A 22,514-nucleotide genomic window follows, 5' to 3' on the forward strand; every position below is an offset into this window, starting at 1 on the left:
GTCCTCTCCACCACATCTTTAGTGAGAGACTGTTTGGGGTTGCTTGTTTTTTTATTATTGGCGTTATTAGCTTATGCTATCACCCTCTTCTCCTCAACTTCTAACAGATGTTGTACTACTTTAAAGCATTTCAAAGAACGATGTTCTTTATGTAAGATTCGAACCAGGTGAGTACTGGACTGGAGAATTCTGACCCAACTCTCCAGTCTTTTCACTAAGGGCGAGGGCAGTCTCTGTACTGTGGTAGCCATGGAAACCATGGAAAGACATCAAAACAGTCGGTTAATTGTTTAAACACAGCTTTTTCAATAATTTTACTAATGAATGGGAGGTCAGAGGTCGGCCTGTAATTCTGCAGCAGTGATTTGTCCAAATTGTTGTTTATTTATCAGTGTTTTAATGACTGCTGTTTTTAAAGCCTGGGGGAAAACTCCTGATGGAAGCAATGAGTTTACCATTTGAATCAGATCAGACACCATGACAGGCAGGACTTTCTTAAAGAAAATGGAAATCAAGAGGGCATGAACGTGAGTTTAATTGATTTATAATTTCTTTCAGGCTTTTATAGTCATATTTTTTTCTGCATTTGTTATGCTTGGACACGGCATTGATATTGGATTTAGTGAGGATGTTCAGCTTAACCCTCTAATTTTCTTTTTATTTACTCTTCAAAGAAGAGGCAAGTTCAAGAAGCAGTGGTTGAGTCACAGGAGGGTTTTGATACTGTCAGCTGTGGTAAGTAAAGCACGAGCATTAATGTTTTTGTTTATGACTGACGCAAACACTAGAACCGAGGTTTTAGTGTTGAGTGATTGCTACGGAATCTTTGAAGATTTCATAGTAAACATGAAGTTGAGTTTTATGCCTTTTACATTCAGCCCTGTGACAAAGGTTTCTTGCAGATCTAATTGTTTGTTCATGTCTCCATGGAGTCTTTTTCCTACTAGACACGAAGTTCACTTTAACAGAAGCGTAAAATCAATGATATCTGAAATTGTAGAGTGGAAGTTATCTACTCACTCATCTACAAGATTGCAACATAGAGGCGAGGTGTAAGAGAAGATCTGATCTTATGTTTCTGCTGTGTTGTCTGTGAAACAACATTTTGCAATGTTCTTTACATTACAAAATGCATGTAAAGAACATTACAAATTAGACATGGGGTGAGACTGAGGTTTGATTTTAGACTAAGTGAGTCAACAGAGAAAGTATTTTTTTGAAAAACTGAGAAAAGATCAGACAGGGCGACATCAGTTACAGAGACCTCAGAAATGTTCACTGATAACCAGCTCAGTAATCGTGTTGTTGATTGTGTGTTGCTTGTTTGACATGTTGAGTCAGACCAACTCAACATGTCTGACTGTTGAGTATCACACAGCTTTTTTACCCCTCTGTCTTCAAGCTTGTCAACATACATGTTGAAATCTCCCGCAATTATTAAGCAGCCATAATCAATGCATATAGCAGATAAAAGATGATTAGAGTCAGTATAGAAATGTTTGACATATTTTGAGGTTTTGTAAAGGGTCGGTTTAAGTAACTTGGTGGCAGATATTTCATGAATTAGACATCGGATGAGACTGAGGTTTGATTTTAGACTGCTGCATTTAGTATTTCTGTTTTTTGTTAATATTCTTTTAGTGATCCAGACAGGTACTGTCCTGTTTGGTACTGACGGGGGACCAGACGCATTCTAGAGGTAGACAGGTGTAAAGCTACTACCTGGAGCCCGGCCTCAGACCTCTGATACGGAGAGTGGAGGTTGCTTCGGGTAATCCCAGCCAGGTGGTTGTGATGAAGTAAAGTCTGCTTTGTGAGCACTAAGAAAAGATGTGCCCCGCAGGACTTGGTCGTTCATTTTAGTCATCAATTTAAAAACCTCGGGTCCAGGAGAAGACATTTCTTCTGAGGTGTCTTGGGACTCTATGAAGGAGACTCAGAGGGACCATATGGGGTAAGATACTGGGGACCAGTCACTCTGACTATAGTTGATATTTTGAGCATTTTATCCTTGGATTTAAGGAAAATCTGAGGACAATTTTATTTTGTGATTACAGCATCTTATTTGTGAATGCAGTATATTGTTTGTGGTTGCAGCATGATTGGTTTGCATTTGTTTTGCTGACTGAAGGTTTTTGCTTCTATTTTCTGTTATTGCAGCATTTTTTTGTTTGCAGCATTTTCTGTTGCATTTGTTTTTTGGTAGTTTTTTTTTGTTTATTTGTTTGTTTGTTTTTTAATGTGTTTGCAGCACCTGACAGCTAGCATAAATTTCTCCTGGAATCCCCAGGAATATTACTAAAAAGAAAGCAAGTCATGACAAAGACAGTTTTGAAGACATCCATTTAATGTACAGAATAAAAAAAATAAACAAACATAACTTATATCTTTATATATTAATGGCTTTGCATAATGTGAGGCCAGTTTCTGATTTAATTACATCTTCACTTACTATACACTGCATACCAAATAAAAAAATAAACAAACTACACAATACAACGGGATGATATTATTGGTTCAGCACACACAAAAACAGAAAAACAGAATCATCCTGATCATTGGACAAGTATTCTAGTGGTATCTATTTTTTGCTAATAATTTCAAGTCTGTTAAATAATACAAGGGTATAGATTATAGTTGTCTGCTTATAAAGGATTTTGCTGTGAATTTTATTATAATACAGATGCGACAGACATTTGTATCACTGATATTACATAAAGTGTGCGCATATACAGAGCACAAGTACCATAATATACCAGTTTGTTGTTCCTTAAGCATTTTTTGTTGCTGATTTCTAATAGATTTCTTTGTGATTATTATGACGTTACATTAAAAAACACTCTAAATCACACATGAAAAGAAAAACACCTAGATTCATAAGGTTATATTAATAAATTAAGTCAATACTGTACTGGTAATGTTACAAAGTAAGCATGTTAACTCCAACAGTTATTGGAGTTTGTTGTCTTGATCAGGTTTAAACAGGAGTTACAGCAGTCTGCAATCTTCCCATCTAAATACCCAATCCAAAGATGTTCCTGTGTGTAACATGGGGAACATGACAACAGAGCTCAAGATCTAGCAAACTTTGAAATACATCCCATAATTAGAAATTAGAAATACTAACTCAAGGTCTACTGAAACAGCCGGATGAAACGATTCAAAAGGCACCATCTGTAGGTTTAGCTGTATGATATAAGCACTCACACTCATGAGCTTAAGTAGTACTAATATCCTCAAATATTTTTCAGTATGATGACAATACATGAGGTCAAAGTGAGGGTTGTTTTTGTACCATGAAAAGATGGCCTGAAGTTTAAAAAGCATGAATGTGGTTGCAAGGTACTGCATTTGGTTTGACTCAGGGTGAATGATGACAAACTCACAAAGACAAATTCATTTCTTAAGACTAAGTTCAGTTCTTGAAGTGTGTGTTGTTTTAATGTCTGTGTTAAAAGAAATATAATCCCGTAATCTTGGGAAACATTTCACCAGCAGCTGTTTGAAATGGTTCTGAAATTTTTTTCCTACAAATGTATAAAACATTGGACTGATGCAGAAGTAAATGTACGCCATGTTGCGGGTGATATGAAGAGCGGAACCAAGTTTCTTTTTAGCTTCACAGCTCAAAACAGACTCATATTCATAATGCAGCAGTTCTACAATGTTAAAAGGGATCCAGCAGATGAAGAACAACACTACGATCATAAATATCACCCTGACTGCATGGAATTTAGAAGCCGATCGGGACTTTTTGACAGTGATCACAATCCTAGCATAACAAAATATGATAATAGCCAGAGGGAGGATCAAGAAGACACAAAGCTGAATATAAAATCCAGATTTTTTGAGCTTCTCTACATTCATACCATCAATACGAGCAAACTCCTCACAGTACTCAATGCCCCAATGCCTATAGGTGCCATGGAGGATCATTGGCCTAATGCAAGCCAAACCACTGATCACCCACACCACTGCACTGGAAATGATAGCATTGAGTCGACTCCTTACATGTACTACAGGCATAAAATGTACAAAAACAAGGTAACGGTCAAATGTTAGCAGAGTTAAAAAGAAAACAGAACTGTAAAAACCCAGGTAGTAGACGCTGAAGACGATCTTGCACATAGCTGAGCCAAAAATCCATTCAGATTTCTGCATGTAGACGGCCTGGAAGGGAAGGCTGCTCATTAAGATCAGGGAGGACGCCACCAGGTTCAGCAGCAAGATGTTGATCACAGTGTACAGCTTCTCAAACCTGGAGGGACGATGGCAAAGTATTATTTTGGTGTAAGCATAAATTCTCCAACAGTCAGAGCACAAATTATTATCTGTGGTTTTAATTTTATGCAAGTCTGTGAAAGGTTCTTCAAATAAGACTTGTGAGAGTATTAGCCAGAAATTTATTTTTTTTTTACTTTTAACATTATACCAGCATATTAAAATGTATGTACTGTATGTTGATTAAATCGTTTTATTCTATTAACTCTGTCAGAGCCCAGACAAAAATAGAAGTTTGCCTCAAAGTAGATTTAAGCAATATCCTGGGGGCCAATCTTAAAATAACAGTTTAGTCGCTGGAGCAGCTGGGTGGCTCTTTTGGACCTATGAGTCAACTTAGGGCAGTAGCCTCTCCAACAAGCTTCTGCAGTACGTTGGACATGGCAGGGGTTTTCCAAGTCTCAGCTTCGGCCAGATGGATCTTTAGAATGCCACTTTGAAGGTTTTAATCTTCAAAGATTAAAACCCAACATGAGTTTTCTCAGCATTGCAACCTTTAACAATACTCATTATCTAGCCTGGACTGATCATCTACCTCCCAACATGCTAACTGTCCTTTCATAGCAGTCCTTTAGCTTCCACACCGTGAACTTACAAAGATTTAAAAAAAAATAAACTGGGAGAGGCAAGGGTAAAACTAAACTTCTCCTTACAAATGGTGGAAACTGAGCTGCTTCTGCAACTTTCTCTACTATTACATTACTTTAAAGCATAAGAATGGTATAATGGAAAACTTTAGTAGTTCACCAACAGTACCTTTGTAAAACCATGGTATACACACAACCTTTACAAAACAGTGGTGCCAAGTCTTTATTTGAAGGGGTGCGCATAAGACGGGCATGACACTGTCATAAATATGAAGGCGTCTTCATGAACATTTGACTGTTGTTATTAAGTATAAATCAGTAAAGTAAAAGTAACGACACTTTTAATGCAAAGATGTCTTTGTTTCAATGTCTTTGTTATGACAACTTGACATTAGCTAAGATATCATAATCTGTCATAAATATCTTATAACATGTATTAAGTATCAAACTTTAAAAACATATGTAGCTTTATGTGTTAATATTAACCTACTATGTCATTTGTTTGTTAGTCTTAACTTTCTTTACCAAACTGATCCTACAGTATTCCAGCAAAAACATCTAAGAAAGCACTTATCAACTTTGCATTTGAAACACAACATTATTTAAGGCTTTGTTTTGATTAGTGCAATACGCCATCTCCAAAAGTGAGAGGCAGCAGTGCACCAACTGGCATGCAGTCTGCCAAAAGTATGAAGAAGAAGAAGAAGAAGAAGAAGCCTCCATCTTGCATTCCTTCCTAACACAAGTTAGAATGGTCGGCCAGACCTCTTATGTAAAAGGAAGCAGAGGTACATACGTCACCTAATAGATATATGAGGTATGCTTCTAATTAAATTTAAATTTTATTTTAGAAGAAAATATTTCTCTCTATAGAGTGAGAAATATTAATAGCTTTCAGCTATTTAGACTTATGCTAGCTTTCTATAAGTTAATGTTAGCTAACTCTATTACTGAAAGGTAAGCACTTTTGGCTTTTTTTGTCTTAGTTAATGTCTAATTGTTATAACAAACATTTTAAACAATGTCAACTTTGCATTTAAAAGTGTCATTATTTACCAAATGACACTTAATAACAACAGTCAAGACTGATGAAGACTCATTCATGTTCATAAGTGGTGTAGAGTCATGTTCATGACAGTGTCATGTCAGTCTTATTCACATCCCTTCAAATAAATTGTTACCACAATGGCTTTATCATCTGAGAATTCACAGGTCTAATAATTTCAGCATGTGTTAACAATTCAAATTCAATTCAAAAATACTTTATATAAATAAATAAAACAAATTTAAATGTTTTTGTAGCTCATTAATTCAGATTCTTCAAAGAGTTATTGAAGGTAGTGATGGCTGTTGGCAGGAAAATCACTGAATTTGAATAAATAAATACATTTTCCAAAGAAATAGATCACTGAATATTCGGCATGTAGAAACAAGAAATAATTTTGGTAATCAAAAAAGGAAAAGGTTGGGCTGATTTCATGTCATACAGAACAAAATAATTTTTTGTTTCTTCTTACACAGCATGTCTAGTGTCTAGACCAGAGAAACAAGTTTTTGCAGGATGCTGCTGGCTGAAAACTGAGGGAGTAGCATGTTTTCTTGATGACAACAGACCAGTGTAAGTCATAATCTTCAGTCCGTTGTATCCTAATATTATTTGTTCATTTGCTGCTGATGGTTTTTCCACTATAAAAGTTTTGTCATTTAGAGCCATTTCTGCCACTCAGTCTAATCTGGAAGCAACGCCCTTTCTTCCAATTAGCTTGCGAGCGAGGCCTGATTCATCCAGTCCTAAAACGGTTGTGATGATTGTTTGGAAACCTCTTCTTAAAGGGAGCTATCGTGCTTCCACACAGAATCATGTAAGAGGATTTCTTGGTGGCTTCAAAAAAACGTGAGGTTGAGGTTCGATCACATGTGGACTCCAGTGAAACTCCCCTCTAAATTTCATCAAAGTTTTTTCTCTACAAATACGCAACAAGCAAATATGACATTTATTTGATCCACATCCAAAAAGTAGAAGTATATCTACGCTCATTAGAAATGTTTCGATATTTGCATAATCAGGTCAAAAATAAAGAGATAAAAGTTTGAAATGTAAATATATGTAAATAATATATATTTACTTTGTTAACAAAACTAAATGACAATATTTATTGCACATGTATTTAAAAAGCTGTGCTGCTGTTGCAGTGTTAATAGAGTAGCAAAGCTTTTTTTGGACAACCTGTTGCATCTTTCAGTTCAATACTCATCTGTTTGAATCAGAAACTGCACATCATTTAGCTTTGGCTTCAGAAAATAAATACTCAGATGTTCACATTTTGCTAAAAATTGTGTTTCAGTTTCACTACTTCAGGTGCAGCAGCATTTCTGGAAAATAGCTCATATTTCCTAAGAACCTTGCACACCCTAAAGGAAGCATGCTGCTCTCTCACCACAAAAGCTGAAAATACTATGTGGTTCCAATCAAAATAAAAAATAAAAACTTATTTCAACTGCTTGCAACTGTAATCTGCAAGCAGAATTACAGTCAAACATTCATTTAATTTCTTCTTTTTTAAAACTGCATTTGATATTTTGTCATGCTGTCTTTATTGGATATTAACATTTATAAAATTTCTTAAATATTAGATGTAGCAAAAATAATAATAAAAAAGAGTTTGTAATGTTTTGTAGTAGTGTCTGACAGACTCATTTCAACATTTATGAATGCCTCAAGTTCAACTTGTTTTAATTTGGTGCTTTACTCACCGGTGGATGATAACCAGAACCAGCAGGTTGGTGATAAAACTGAAGACAAACATGAAGTAGTAAATGTAAGACAGATTTGCTCCCAGTTTGTTATCATCATCCCTGGTACACAGTCCAATCTGCTCGTCTGTGGAACCAGAACTGGAGTTTGTTGGTGTCATCTTTGTGCAAATCTGTTAAAAGCAGAATACACAGTGTCATGTTGTCAGTTAAAACACAGGTTTTACAATATTTTATGGTAATCTACAAAAAGCAGACCTAATCTAAAACACCACTGTATGAAAGAAGATTGTATGTAAGATAAAATCCAAATCCAGAATGAGTTTTCTTACCTCGTGTTTGACAGCAGCTTCAGGCAGTGACTCTGAAAGTCTCTCTGAGTCTAACAGAGCTCCGGTACCGAAGGCAGTTGGACTGAAGTGTCTGTGAACTCATCTGAGTCTGTTTTGCGTGAAGTAAAAGCTATAATGACATGACAATAAGGGCATGTACAAACAGCTTCAGAGAGATCAGCTTTCATAAAAAATCCTCTGGGGCATTTAGTATGGAGGGCCAATCCTGCCATTACCATACATATATTCAGAAATAAATAGCCTAATAAATGAATTATTCCAGCAATAAATAATTTAGCAACATTTTAATTTGCCATTTAATGTAGCAAGTAAAAACATAAAAACTTTACTCAAGATATGATCAAAGGATAATTCCTTTCTTTAGCTATTATAATGTATCCTTGGCACATTATTAAGATGTGAATTTGTTATTTTCTTTACCTTTTTATTGTTTTTATAAGTATTCTTTCACAAATATATTTACAAAGAATACTTAATTTTTTTTTCTTTAATTTTGTTCTTCCCATTAAATCTTAAAAGTAGATTTAAGTGTGGAGGTCACTTTCCACATGAAAAGAAAATTAGAGCACAGTGGGAGAGAGCTGAACACAACTTCCAAAAGACCTATTTGTGCCCTCAACATTTCTCTCCAGAAGACAGATTTGTATGAGCAAAACTGACGAAGGGTCTAACAGGTGATCGTTACCTTAATGAGCTAAAAACAAATGCAGTGCTGACAGATTTTAAGGTGCCTACACCCCAACAGTGGCTAGCGAGTGAAAAATGCTGGGAGAAATATCAGAGACAGGCAGCACTGGGAGCTCTTTTAAATGTTAAAGGAGCTATTGCTAATGTCGCCGGTACTGAATGTGAAACCATGAACCAACACCGAAATGAAGACCAGACCCTGTTTAGGGTCACCAGGCCAGACACAGAGCTACAGTCACTAGGAGAAACATCAGGGATAAGCAGCGCTGGGAGCTCATTTAGATGATTACGGAGCTTTTGCTACTGCCACTGGGTAGCGCAGACCATCAGAACACTGGTACTGAATGTGAAATCAAAGACCGACACCAGACCAAGACCAGACCCTAAACAGTTGTTACCGGACTGGACACAGAGCTATAGAACTACTTTCCCGATCATGCAGTCTGACCAGAGGCAAGTGTCATTCATTGTTTCATTTATGAAACTCCTACTACCACCTCTATCCTCTTCCTCCATTTGGTTCTCCTCATCTTCATCATTTTGTGATTTCTGCATTTCTTTTTGCATTAGAAAAAGACCATGATAGAAGCTAATTTCTTCTGGAACCCCCAGTAATATTACGGAAAAGAAAACAAGTCATGATAAAAGACTGTTTTAAAGATATTCATTTAATATCAGGCGCAAAAATAAATGAACAAATTACATCCATACATATTAATAGCTTAGGGCTATAGGAACGTTTATGATTTATTTACTTCTTCATTTACTATCGACTGCACACCAAAAGAAAAATAATACATTATAGAACGTCATGATACAATTTCTTCTGCACACGGCAGACAGAAAAAAAACAAAAACAGAATATAACTATAGCTGGATGCCTGTAAATAATTTAGATGTTAATTTCATTATAATACAGATGCGACAGACATTTTTTCATCAATGATAAAAAATAAAGTGGATTTATATACAAAGCACAACCAAGATGTAACATACCAGTTTGTTGCTGCTTAATCTCTTCTTGTTGCTGATTTCTGTTAGATCTTTTTCGTGATTGTTATGACGTGACTGAACATAGCACATTAAACAACAAATGAAGACAAAATCACCTAGATTCATAAGATTATATTAATGAATGAAGTTATTACTGTACTGTTAAGGTTACAAAGTAAGCATGTTAACTTGGTTATTGGAAATTAGCCTGGAGTTGGTGTCTTGATCAGGTTTGAACTGGAGTTACAGCAGACTGTAAGCTTCCTATCCAAAGACAAATCCAAAGATGTTCCTGTGTGTAACTTGGGGAACGTGACAACAGAGGGCCCCATGACTGTTGCTTTTTAAATTTTTCTGCATTTAATCAGACATTCTCAGTAACACCCATTCAGCTCAGTCATGTTTCCTCTGCCTGTAAACTCATCCCAATAATTACTCAGCTTTGCTTTTGCTTTTCTTTTCTTCCAGTGCAGAGGGCCCCAACCCCATGTTCAAGATCAAGCAAACTTTGAAATACATCCCTGGTCCAACACACTTGAATCAAATGGCTGAACTCCCTCTTCAGCAGCCATTCAGCTCTATAGAGGCCTGGTAATGGGCCACTGATTTGATTCAGTTGTGTTGGAGATGGGATGTATCTGAGAGTTGTAGGATGGTGGATCTCAAGAACTGGACTTGGGCACCCCTTAGCTAGTGTGTTGGGTCCTCTCCACCACATCTTTAGTGAGAGACTGTTTAGGGTTGCTTTGGTGGTTTTTGTTTATATTTTTGGAGTTATTAGATTGTACTACTTCAAAGCATTTTTAAAGAACAGCATAAAATATAGTGATAGATTTGGCTAACATATTTACAGAGAAGCATTTTGACTCTTTTTTACATTGGGTCTACATTTTGTGTCAATTCTACTCTGGAAATTAGCAGGAGAGTATTTGTAAATTTCAAATGTCGGTGTATTGTATAGATTATGATCTATTTTACACACTTTGTTCTAAGTCATGTAAATAAATCATGGATTTCTGCAGCTCATCCAGAGGTATCATTGGTGTCTTTCCCTGCTGCTCTGATTAGTTCTTAATCTGATTAATTCTCAGAGTCCTTTCAGCATAATTAGAAATTAGAAATACTAACTCAAGATCTACTGAAACAGCCGGATGAAATGATTCAAAAGGCACCATCTGTAGCTTTAACTGTATGATATAAGCACTCACACTCATGAGCTTAAGTAGTACTGATATCCTCAAATAATTTTTCAGCATGATGACAAAACATGAGGTCAAAGTGAGGGTTGTTGTTGTACCATGAAAAGATGGCCTGAAGTTTAAAAAGCATGAATGTGGTTGCAAGGTACTGAAGTTGGTTTGACTCAGGGTGAATGATGACAAACCCACAAAGATAAACTCACTTCTTAAGACTAAGTTCTTATTGTGGTGTTTGCATTGAAAGAAATATGATCTTGTAATCTTGGGAAACATTTCACCAGCAGCTGTTTGAAATGGTTCTGAAATTTTTTTCCTACAAATGTATAAAACATTGGACTGATGCAGAAGTAAATGCAGGCCATTTTGCGGGTGACATCAAGAACGTAACCGAGTTTCTTTTTAGCTGCACAGCTCCAATTGAACTCACATTCATAATGCAGCAGTTCTACAATGTTAAAAGGGATCCAGCAGATGAAGAACAACCCTACGATCATAAATATCACCCTGACTGCATGGAATTTAGAAGCCGATTGGGATTTTTTAATGGTGACAACAATCCTAATGTAACAACATACGATAACAGCCAGAGGGAGGATCAAGAAGACACAAAGCTGAATATAAAATCCATATTTTTTTAGCTTCTCTACATTCACACCATCAATATGAGCAAACTCCTCACAGTGCGTAGTGTTTTTATGGTCATAGGCACCATGGAGGATCATGGGCCTAATGCAAGCCAAACCACTGATCACCCACACCACTGCACAAGATATGATAGCATTGCGTCGACTCCTTACATGTACTACAGGCATAAAATGTACAAAAACAAGGTAACGGTCAAATGTTAGCAGAGTTAAAAAGAAAACAGAACTGTAAAAACCCAGGTAGTAGATGCTGAAGACGATCTTGCACATAGCTGAGCCAAAAATCCATTTAGATTTCTGCATGTAGACGGCCTGGAAGGGAAGGCTGCTCATTAAGATCAGGGAGGACGCCACCAGGTTCAGCAGCAAGATGTTGATCACAGTGTACAGCTTCTCAAACCTGGAGGGATGATGGTAAAGTATTATTTTGGTGTAAGCATAAATTCTCCAACAGTCAGAGCACAAATTATTATCTGTGGTTTAATTTCACACAAGTCTGAAGTACATTTCACAGAAGATCTGTGTGTATGTTGGCCAGAAATTTAAATTAAGTTTTCTATTGTTTGGAACTCACAAATTTGGCTATGATGAGTAAATAAAAGTTATTCTTTATCTCTTCTTTTCAAACTTTTTGAGACAAATTATGCTAATTTTCACCCACTGCTACAACCATAGCACAAACTTCCTGAAATTAAATTGTTCCAAACCCCAGGAAAATTGAAGCTGCAAGCAGCACTGGGCGGCTCTTGCAGCTCAGTGCCACTCCAGCCATGTGGTGACTGCGAGAGCTCCATACCTGAAAGACTCTCAGAACAGGAGAAATAAGATTCTCCAGTCCGATGAGACAAAGATTGAACTTTTTGTTGTGAAAGCCAGGCGACATGTTTGGAGGTAACCCAGCCAATATCATCTAACTGTATGCAGCAATGTCCAGAGACATCCTGGATGAAAAGTTGCTCCAGAGCATCTTGACCAAAGACTGGAGTTATAGTTCATTTAAAAGTCCGATAACGCAAAGTACATGGCCAAATATGAAAGGTTTTTCAGAACCACTGAATTTGAATGAACATCTTTGGAGAGATCTGAAAATGGCTGACTGACGTCTCCAGTCTGATGGAGCTGGAGAAGAACTGCAAAGAAGAATGGGCCAAACTGCCGAAAGACAGGAGAGGAAAGCTGAAGGCATCATATTCAAAAGGCGAGAAACTGGAATTGCTTTTGAAGGTGAGTCAACAAAGTATTAAGCCAAGGCTTATACTTATGTAAATGTGATGTCTTGGTTTTCTACTTTTCAAACAGTTTCAAAACACTCCAAAAAATTCTAATGGGTATTTATGTGTAGACTTTTGGGGAAAGAAATTAATTTAATACAACTTGGAATAAGGCTGTAACATAACATTAGAAAAAGTGAAGTGCTGTGAATACTTTACAGAAGCCTATAAATTTCCTCATACAAATTTTGTCTACATCAAACAGTAAAAAGCAAATATATCAATTTGATCAACATCCAAAGAGTTAAAGTATTTTCATGTTAGTGCTATCAATCATTGAAAAAACTAATCAGATTAATCACCCGGGTGCTGTGATTAATCACAATTAATCATTATACCTAACATTGTAAGCTTGGAAAATAAATATGCATGGCGGTTGTGGTTTTTGCAGGAATGTTGACCTGGGCTATGTTCCTTCTTCTGCCGCCCTCTAGACAGTTAAGATGCAAACAATTATCTGTGTTTTTTGTAGCAGAAAGCAGCTGGAGTTTTCTCCCAGTACTCAACGCCAACTCAGGGAAACTTATTCCACTACACATTCATACAAGTACTCGAAAACTTGTTTGTGGCACAACTGACACATACAGTAGTGTTTGTGATAAACTCAGCTCTTTCTCATGCCACCCCGAGTAGCTACCAATATACTGCATATCAAAAACCCCTCTGTATGGACGATTTCAAAAATGTGTTTGTGAGGACTTTACTCTCTTACTAACAGGTGCTGTATATTGAACTTTCTATATTCTAACTAATTTAACGGATAAATGTATTGTTTTTGTTTTGTGGGAAAGTGTTAACCTGATTTATTAAAGATTTTGTTCTAATCATTCTCTCCCTCTCTTTGAGGTCACCTGGTCATGTGTTGCCATGGAAACACGCCCATGAGCACTGCTGACAAGGACTTGGTGTTTTCAATCAGCCTCACTGGGAAAGTCTACATTGTTTGGGAGGTAGGGGAGACGCTTTGGATTTTGTTTGGGCCCGGATTGTTTGCTTTGTTTTAGTTTTGAAGTTGCTAAAGTTCATTCTTATTATGTAAATATTTTTCCAGAAATATAGTTGAGTACATACTGTATTTGTATTTTCTATTTGAAAATGTAAATGCTGTCTCCACCCCTTAATCAGACCTGGTATGACCTAATGCTTTAAAAGCTGGGTGGATCAGGGGGAGACACTTTCACCTGGTGATGGTTGAGAAAGATTGAATTCATGTCTTGCTGTGTAACTGTAACAAAGTTTGTTTTTTTTTGTTGAAGATGTGCATATATAAAAAAAAAAGATTCAGAGCTTTGCAATGTTTGGATCATGTCTTCTTGCATTTTTGGTGGGCATTGTTTGCTACCTTAGCCATTTTTTTAGGCTTGAAAGGAGTTTGACAAAGATCTCAAACGGTGTGATTTTGTGATTTTGTGACAATGTCACAATAAAGCACTTCAAAAACAGCTACAAAACTGCGCCAAAGTGCTGTTCATTATTCATGCTGAACAGCACTTGAAATGCAAATATGCACACAGTTGTGGTGTATGGTCTGACACATGATCAGGCATGATCAGACCATACATGTCTGAAGATTCTCCGTTTTCTAGGTTTTTATATTCAAGAAGGTTTAAAGCTGTACTTTGCAACTTGCGGGGAGCGTCCCTAACCCGTTACTAACCCTAACCCGCAATTTAGTGCAGTATGGTGAAAAGTACTAAATTTACAAGTTTATTCTGGTCCAACTTTACTTATATTTGTAACACAAATCGAAAACTCAGAGCCTGGCCCTTATACTCCATCAAACGCAAGTAACCTCACAGAAAAAGGCCTGGAAATAGACGAACCCTATCTTTTTATTGTTAATGCAAAATGTTATGCACTTTTCATCTCTTCTCATCTGACAAGCTGGAATATTGCTGCAAATCTTTCTACAATAAATGTTAAAAATTATACACCTTGTGAAAAACTAAACTGGACAAGCTGACGAGTAACCAATGCTTCCAGTTGTAAAAAGTTTTACTCTATCAAGTCCAAAAATGCACATCCCAGTGAATGATTTACACTTTTTCTCTTTCAAACTGAGTAGTCTTCATTAAATGTTACTGATTTACTTAATATGCTGATTTTGGAAATTATTTTGAGAGTTGGAGCAATAAAAATCGGTTTTGATAATAAGGTCCTACAATGCTGGAACCAGTGGTTTGTACGAGAAAATATTAAATATGAATAGATTCGCAATAGTATTTCAATTCTGGGGAGGAAAGGGATCTGGGAGGATGTGAAAAAAATTAGGATCCCTAGGGGGTGCATGACAGAAAATAATTGAGAAACACTGTGTTAAAGGAAGTCATTTTGGTTTTAAACGTTAATTTAGAAATATCCGTCTCCATTCATTTCCTAAGAAATTGTGTGATGAGGCGCCAGTGGTAAGTCCTCACCCAGCTGAGAGACAGGAGTAATTTGTGCTCGTAAGATTGTGAGCTTACATGTAGCTGTGCATGCAGCAACGCAACAAAAGAGTTGAAAAGTTTTCAACTTTTGTTGCTGTCTGCTCTCGCAGAAAATGTTTGTTTTTCACTCAGTGTGTCGAGCCCGTAACACGCTGCTGTGAACTATAAGCTTTTCAGTAAAAATAGTAGTTTGATTAATCTGAGTCATGTAATGTAACGAGTTAAAATTTTCAGCTTAATCGCACGTGTTGGCACATCAACGTTGACAGTCCTACTTTTTACTCAATTTAAATGTTTGATATTTAGGCAAGAAATTATGATAAAAGTTTGAATTGACATATAAAATATTTCCTATAAACTTTGTGTGCCTTAAAGGAAGCATGCTACTCTTTGCACCACAAGTGGTTCCATTCAAAATGAAAACTTATTTCAATTGAAAGCAAGAAATGCAACCAAACAGGGAGATCTAACATTCATTCAATTTAATTCTTTTCCTTCTAAGGTTTTTACAGTAGTGTCTGGTTCAACTCATTTTAAGTTGGTGCTTTACTCACCGGTGGATGATAACCAGAACCAGCAGGTTGGTGATAAAACTGAAGACAAACATGAAGTAGTAAATGTAAGACAGATTTGCTCTCACTTTGTTATCATCAAACCTTTTACACAGTTCAATCGACTCTTCTGTGGAACCAGAACTGGAGTTTGTTAGTGTCATCTTTGTGCAAAATCTGTTAAAAGTAGAATACACAGTGTCATGTTGTCAGTTAAAACACAGGTTTTACAATATTTTATGGTAATCTACAAAAAGCAGACCTAATCTAAAACACCACTGTATGTAAGATAAAATCCAAATCCAGAATGAGTTTTCTTACCTCGTGTTTGACAGCAGCTTCAGGCAGTGACTCTGAAAGCCTCTCTGAGTCTAACAGAGCTCCGGTACCAAAATGGAGGCAGTTAGACTGAAGTGTGTGTGAACTTGTCCGAGTCCGTTATGCTTGAGAAAAAAACTGTAATGACATGACGATAAGGAGACATGGAAACAGCTTCAGAGAGATCAGCTTCCATTAAAAAATTGCCTGGGGCATTTTTGTACAGAGCACCAATCCTGTTATCATCAAAGATAGACTCAGAAATAAATAGCCTCATAAATGAATTATTCCAGCAATAAATAATTTAGCAAACATCTTAATTTGCCATTAAAAGTTAAAATGCAGCAGAATAAAAACAGTATCTCTGGCACATTATTCTTGTTTTTTTTTTCTAGAGTCACTCTAGTTTTCTTTTAAGTTTTGACAGATGTGAATTTATTATTGTTATTTGCCCTTTTGTTGTTTTCAAATTTATTCCTCCACAAAAATATTTACAAAGACATGCACAACACATATATTTTTAGAGTTTAGCTGTCCCATTAAATCTTAAACATTGATGTATTTTCTCTTCTAACATGTGACCTTATTGTTTTCTTAAATGGATTTGCCTGATGGAGATGGGCACCAGCACCTCTCCTGACCCCACTAGGGACAAGGATGTTAGAAAATGGATGGATGGATTTTTTTTCCATCCATCCATTTTTTTCATTTTTCCGCCATCTTTCTTTTTACGTTACTTGGCTGCAATTTATGTCTGATTTTTTTTATCAGTTATTGACTAAATCCATTCTTTATATTTTTGTTGCATTTAATGGTGAATTAAATCCTTTGCTAAGGTATGTTTTGGATGAGTTGTTCACTTATTAAATTATAAGTTGAATAATTTGCCCCAGGAACTGATATGTTCTGGACTGAATGCTGTCTGGCGGGTCCTGCTTGGTGCTGGTCCCACTCACTTGACGTTCCTGGGGAAGACGAAATGATTGATTTTCCAGTTATTATTAAACTGGAACGTCAAATAAAGTCCAGTGTTTGTGGGGTTTCCATCTACATAATGTTACTGTAGAGGAGTTTCTCTGTAAACAATCCTGTCTTGTTTTCCATTCTTTGCTTTGGGGGCTCTCTGTCAAGAAGCATAAAGTCGAGGCAGAGCCATGGCAATGTGGCTTGACAGCGACAAACCATTATCACATCTTCTGGGATTGCCAGATGCATGGACACATGCTCTGAATTGCAACCGATATCAAAAGATTTAATTTTTCCAGCAGCCTTTATGCAGCAGTAGCTTAATGTCTTGAATGTAGCAGGTGGACCTCCACTTGGGTTGCCAGGTGTGGCGGTAGACTTGGCTTGAAGTTGCTAAGTAACAAATTGTGACGCAACAATCTAGACTCGCAATCACTAAATGAAAGGCAAGTTATGGGCATTAGGGCAAGACAGAGAAAATGAATGTATTCATTTATGTATTCTATGTATTCATTCCTTCATTCTTCACACTGGAATAAGTCTATCACCGTCTCCCTGATCTCCACTGCCCACAGAGGTCCAGCAGCATCTTTAACATCCTTTTGAGTGATAGTAACCTGGACACTGTTGTGCTCTATGGGTCAAGTTTTTCACCATTTAATTCAACACCCAAACATCCCATCCCTGCAGTCTCAACACAGCCTGTTCCACATCCACTGGCCTGGCATCAGACTTTTTGATCCCATCACGGTGTAGGTACAGCGTTGTGAAAAAGTGTTCCCCCCCTTAAAAATGTCTTTGATTCCTGCATTTTTTCACATATTGGTCCTAACAGGTCACGGGATTACCACATCCTGTTCTGTACCACTAAGTCAGGGGTACTCAAGTCCAGTCCTCCTGAGCTACCGTCCTGCAACTTTCAGATGCTTCTCTCCTCCAACACACCTGAATGAAATGAATGGCTTGTTAGCAGGTCTGTTCAGAGCTGATCATGGTCTGTTGGAGTAAGGATTAGTCTAAAAGTTGCAGGATTGTAGCTCTCGAGAACTGGACTTGAGCACCCTTGCACTAAGTCCATTTATAGACAATTTGTGGGCACTGACAGCTTTTCCACTGGTGCTACTTCTCATTTCCCATGACTGAGAACACGCAAACCTAATAACACTTCCAGTCTTTTCCATACTCTAATTGCTTGTTGAAATCACAAATGTTGATTTGTAAGTTAATGGATGACAAATGCTTCCTGCAGTCCCCAGTGTTGTAAACAAAATGGTACTGAACAAATGGAAAATAAACAGAATAAGAGAGGGAGAAAAGTTTCTTCATCCAAAGGGGAAATTCACATAATACTTCACAAAGACCTGCCAGAAGTACAGTAATTCAAATAACTAACTAGAAAATGCTTTCTAAACAAAACTAGTATTTGTGGAGTATACTCATCATCAGGCACTTTGACTGCATCAACAGTTAAAGCAGTTTCAGGTACATTAAAAGTCCAATAATCGACGGCTAGACTCATTCTAAACATCAATAACTAATTATAACTAGTTTTAGCTAAGACTATAATGGGGGAAAGACTTGTAACAGATTCTGATATTAATTCTAAAGAACCTACAACCAATCAGATGGACTTTTACACATTAAGAACAGGTAAAACATCCAATTGTAAATGTTGCATTCTGCTTGTGTTTGCTCTGTTTTATGACATGCCATCTAGTCATTTTAAAGACATAAAGCAGCTGTTTACATCAAACATTGATGAGGGCTTATTTCATAACCGGCATAGACCCCTAAGTGAATTTCTCAGCAGTGTTGTGAATTTCTCCCCATTACCAGCAGTCCCACCAGATCTCAACTGTTGGGAGTTTTGGTTAATCCTTGTGGAGTAAGAAGTCTCACAAACATACAGCATACACACACAGAGCATTCTCTGACTAAAATTGGGCAGACATCACTTAGCAACATTACTGGGTCATTTGGGAAGTTTACTGTTAATGAGCATAATGGTTGCAAGCTCTTGTTTTCCTGACATCACACTAACCCTACACTTGGAAAAACAGGAACAGGAAATTCCTGCCCAACACTTCATCATCTTTAAGTATGAAGACCATCATAGAAACCATTAAAGCAATAAAAATGTTGCTGACAATGAAACAGAAAACCCACTCATAATCCTGTGTGATTGAATTCAACAATATTCACTTAACAATATCCATGAAAACAATGTGATACTGTCAACGCTACTACACTTAATGACTTAACATCCAGCGTCTTTCAAATTGAGATCTTTCAGAGTGCAGATGGCGCTCCTCAAGGTCTTTTCTAGACTCAGAGTGCAGCCTATTAGAGCAGCAGCTTAATTACAGCCAACAGGAAATGGTTAGTTAGCACATCGGGTAGGCCCGCTCCAGGGTGATCCCCCAACACGTTGCAGGTGGAGGGAGACAGAAGAATTCAAGCTAAAACAACATCACTGTTGGACAATGTGCCCCACATGATGCATGAACCTGTTGCTGAACTTTACTGTGTTTCCATTGACCTCAAAAATTTGCAAATTGGAAGTACAAAAATAAATTTGCTCAACGGAAAAGTCCCAATTTTGAAAAAACTTGTGTTTTGTTTCATTAAAAAGTTTTTGTGCTAAAATGAGTTGTTTTTTTTTTCTTTCCAGCCACTTTGAAGTCGATGTATTTTCTAGCATCACATGAGTCACATGATCAAAAACCAGATGCTGCTACTGGCATAAAAGACTAAGACAACAGAAAGTGGTGGGAAGAGGATGGAGCTTCAGGTTTTTTGACTTATTCATGTGCCATTTTAATTGCATTTCTTATTTACTGGAAACACTTGCACAATTGTAAAATTCGGGGGGGGGGGGTGTTCCCAGAATTGGAAAATATTAGCAGAATATTGACCATGTTTTCATACAATTGTAATAGAAATGCGGTTACAGACAAACTGTTACCTCCTAAATGCACAAAGGAGCGTTATAGATCCTTCCTTCCAGCAGCTTCTAGACTCTATAACCAGATAATTATGTTAACAATATTTTTATTACTAACTATAAAGTCACAAAAATGGTAAACACAAGGTAATTAAGATAAGAAATGACAAGAAATGTTTGCACTTCAGTTAAATCCTAATAAAGTAATCTGTCATTGGATCTTAAAGTAAGCTACTTAGTAGTGTTGGTCACATTTAAAAGAAAAATAACTTTGATAAGAAATCTTATCTAAAATGGACATGGAATAATGACATTGGTATGCTTATCTGATGGTACATAATTCTACTATTTATTGCATTAAGTTTCCTTATGTTCACCTAAATCCTGCTGTTTTGCTTAGTAATGTCTGAAGCTCGGTGCAGTGTTTTGTTGCTGGTTGGTTTTTTTTCTAAGCGAATGCAGGATGACCAAACTCTGGATGACAGAGACCTGTCTGTGACTGACTGGTGCTGTTTATTTATTTTAACTGTCAAGTTGCAAGTGTAGACAGTCTAGGGCATGCCAGAACACACATCGAGTGAGGGTGTGTGAGATGTAAACACACACGCCACACGTGATTGTGTGTTCACAGAGTTGTATGCACTGATATCAGTCTCACTGCATGCTCAACATGAACCTCGCAACTCTAACCTGCCTTGATAATTGATGAGTATGTTGGTGTGTGTGTCCCAAAACACACCCTTCATAAAGGGATCAGATCAAAGCCGGTGGAGGAGAACCTGCTCTGCAAGAACGTCTTCCAAACAAAACATTTTGAGTGAAAGCTGCCGCACCAAGTTCAGAGCCTCAACTATAAACCAAGCTTAACCTGTCTGTGCTGCCCAACCCTAACCCTGGTGTATTAAAAAACGTATCTAAAATAAATAAACACACTTACGCTTATCCCGGCCGTGTCAGGATCTGTGTTTTTCTGTGTTTATTTAGAGTTTTCTGTGTCCTTACGTCTCTTCGTTGTCCTGTTCTCCCCTTGATTGTTCCCAGGTGTGTCTCGTTCTGTGATTACCCTCCCGTGTATTTAACTCCACCTGTGTCCCTTGTTCCTCGTCGGGTCCTCGTCTATGTTTCGTCAGTGTTTCCTTGTGCCTGCTGCTTGTTCCTGGACTTATTTTCTATTAAACATCCATTATTCATCTCATCTGGGTCAATAGCGTCTGCCTCACCACCTCACCCGCACCACTTCGTGACAGTAGGACCCGACCCAACCGAACGGTGAGGCACGCTATTTTTAGTTTTACATCATGGACCCAGAAGAGTTAAAGGAGCTAACGGATACCATCGGGGAATATAAGGAGGCGATGGCCAAGCCGTACGCTGCCATCCGACGCCTCGGTTTCGCCATCCGTTTGGGCTTGTTGCTGGACTATTGGGTTCCTCGCTTTCCGCACCCGGGGTTGGTGGAGTTGCAGAGGGAGGCAGAGTGGGAGCGTATGGCGGCTCTAGCCGTCATGGCTGGCGAACCTCTGCCTCCCAAGCCGCAAAGTTTCTCCGCCAGCCCAGATCCCGCTCCAGTTCCGGGACCAGCACCTCCTGCCGGCGTTCCAGCCGGCGCACCCGAGGCCGTTTCTGCCGGCGTTCCAGCCGGCGCACCCGAGGCCGTTTCTGCCGGCGTTCCAGCCGGCGCACCCGAGGCCGAATCAGCCGGCGTTCCAGCCGGCGCACCCGAGGACGAATCAGCCGGCGTTCCAGCCGGCGCACCCGAGGACGAATCAGCCGGCGCTCCAGCCGGCGCACCCGAGGCCGAATCAGCCGGCGTTCCAGCCGGCGCACCCGAGGCCGAATCAGCCGGCGTTCCAGCCGGCGTTCCTGCCGGCGCACCGGAGGCCGAATCAGCCGGCGTTCCTGCCGGCGCACCGGAGGCCGTAGCAGCCGGCGCACCAGAGACTGAGACTCCCTGTGTTCCTTCCGAGACTCCCTGCGTTCCTCCTGAGACCCTGACCTTCTGCGTTCCTCCTGAGACCCTGACCTTCTGCGTTCCACCCGAGACCGAGACTCCCTGCGTTCCACCCGAGACCGAGACTCCCTGCGTTCCACCCGAGACCGAGACTCCCTGCGTTCCACCCGAGACCGAGACTCCCTGCGTTCCACCCGAGACCGAGACTCCCTGCGTTCCACCCGAGACCGAGACTCCCTGCGTTCCACCCGAGACTCCCAGCGTTCCGACCGAGACCCCCTGTGCTCCACCAGAGACCCTGCCTCGGGGGGCTCGTCGTCGCCGTCTGTGGGCGGCCCCCGGGACTCATCGCCACCTCCAGCGCCGCGGACGGCCGCCGGACGGCCTCCGTGGTTCCCGCCTCCAGCGCCGCGGACGGCCGCCGGACGGCCTCCGTGGTTCCCGCCTCCAGCGCCGCGGACGGCCGCCGGACCGCCTCCGTGGTTCCCGCCTCCAGCGCCGCGGACGGCCGCCGGACCGCCTCCGTGGTTCCCGCCTCCAGCGCCGCGGACGGCCGCCGGACCGCCTCCGTGGTTCCCGCCGCCGC

At 39.0% G+C, this 22,514-nt stretch overlaps 2 protein-coding genes across 3 annotated transcripts; both read right to left on the reverse strand.

The window, feature by feature from the left end:
* Positions 1 to 2,328: 2,328 nt before the first annotated feature.
* On the reverse strand, positions 2,329 to 16,450 carry LOC116711705 (C-C chemokine receptor type 3-like). 2 transcript variants are annotated; one of them, XR_004337312.1, is made up of 4 exons: positions 16,071 to 16,450; positions 15,753 to 15,926; positions 9,772 to 11,898; positions 2,329 to 2,868 (listed from the first exon to the last, which is right to left on the reverse strand). XR_004337312.1 is itself a non-coding variant. In XM_032551171.1 (3 exons), exons 2-3 carry the CDS (start codon positions 15,911 to 15,913, stop codon positions 11,067 to 11,069), a joined length of 993 nt encoding a protein of 330 aa, XP_032407062.1. In that variant the 5' UTR covers positions 15,914 to 15,926; positions 16,071 to 16,450; the 3' UTR covers positions 9,313 to 11,066. The 2 variants fall into 2 exon arrangements, 1 of the variants encoding a protein (XP_032407062.1); XM_032551171.1 differs by lacking the exon at positions 2,329 to 2,868 and having other exon boundaries at positions 9,313 to 11,898.
* On the reverse strand, positions 2,330 to 9,200 carry LOC116711703 (C-C chemokine receptor type 3-like). The gene is made up of 3 exons (XM_032551166.1): positions 7,955 to 9,200; positions 7,623 to 7,795; positions 2,330 to 4,258 (listed from the first exon to the last, which is right to left on the reverse strand). Exons 2-3 carry the CDS (start codon positions 7,781 to 7,783, stop codon positions 3,397 to 3,399), a joined length of 1,023 nt encoding a protein of 340 aa, XP_032407057.1. The 5' UTR covers positions 7,784 to 7,795; positions 7,955 to 9,200; the 3' UTR covers positions 2,330 to 3,396.
* Positions 16,451 to 22,514: the final 6,064 nt, after the last annotated feature.

This window comes from Xiphophorus hellerii, chromosome 21 (genome assembly GCF_003331165.1).
Source record: "Xiphophorus hellerii strain 12219 chromosome 21, Xiphophorus_hellerii-4.1, whole genome shotgun sequence".
Lineage (NCBI taxonomy): Eukaryota > Metazoa > Chordata > Actinopteri > Cyprinodontiformes > Poeciliidae > Xiphophorus > Xiphophorus hellerii.

Excerpts from the sequence above, each read along its gene's own strand:
- LOC116711705 (XM_032551171.1), bottom strand. The coding sequence starts at position 15,913 with ATGACACTAACAAACTCCAGTTCTGGTTCCACAGAAGAGTCGATTGAA. Across the intron at positions 11,899-15,752 it reads GTTCTGGTTATCATCCACCG|GTTTGAGAAGCTGTACACTG; the intron begins GTGAGTAAAGCA and ends TCATCCCTCCAG.
- LOC116711703 (XM_032551166.1), bottom strand. The coding sequence starts at position 7,783 with ATGACACCAACAAACTCCAGTTCTGGTTCCACAGACGAGCAGATTGGA. Across the intron at positions 4,259-7,622 it reads GTTCTGGTTATCATCCACCG|GTTTGAGAAGCTGTACACTG; the intron begins GTGAGTAAAGCA and ends TCGTCCCTCCAG.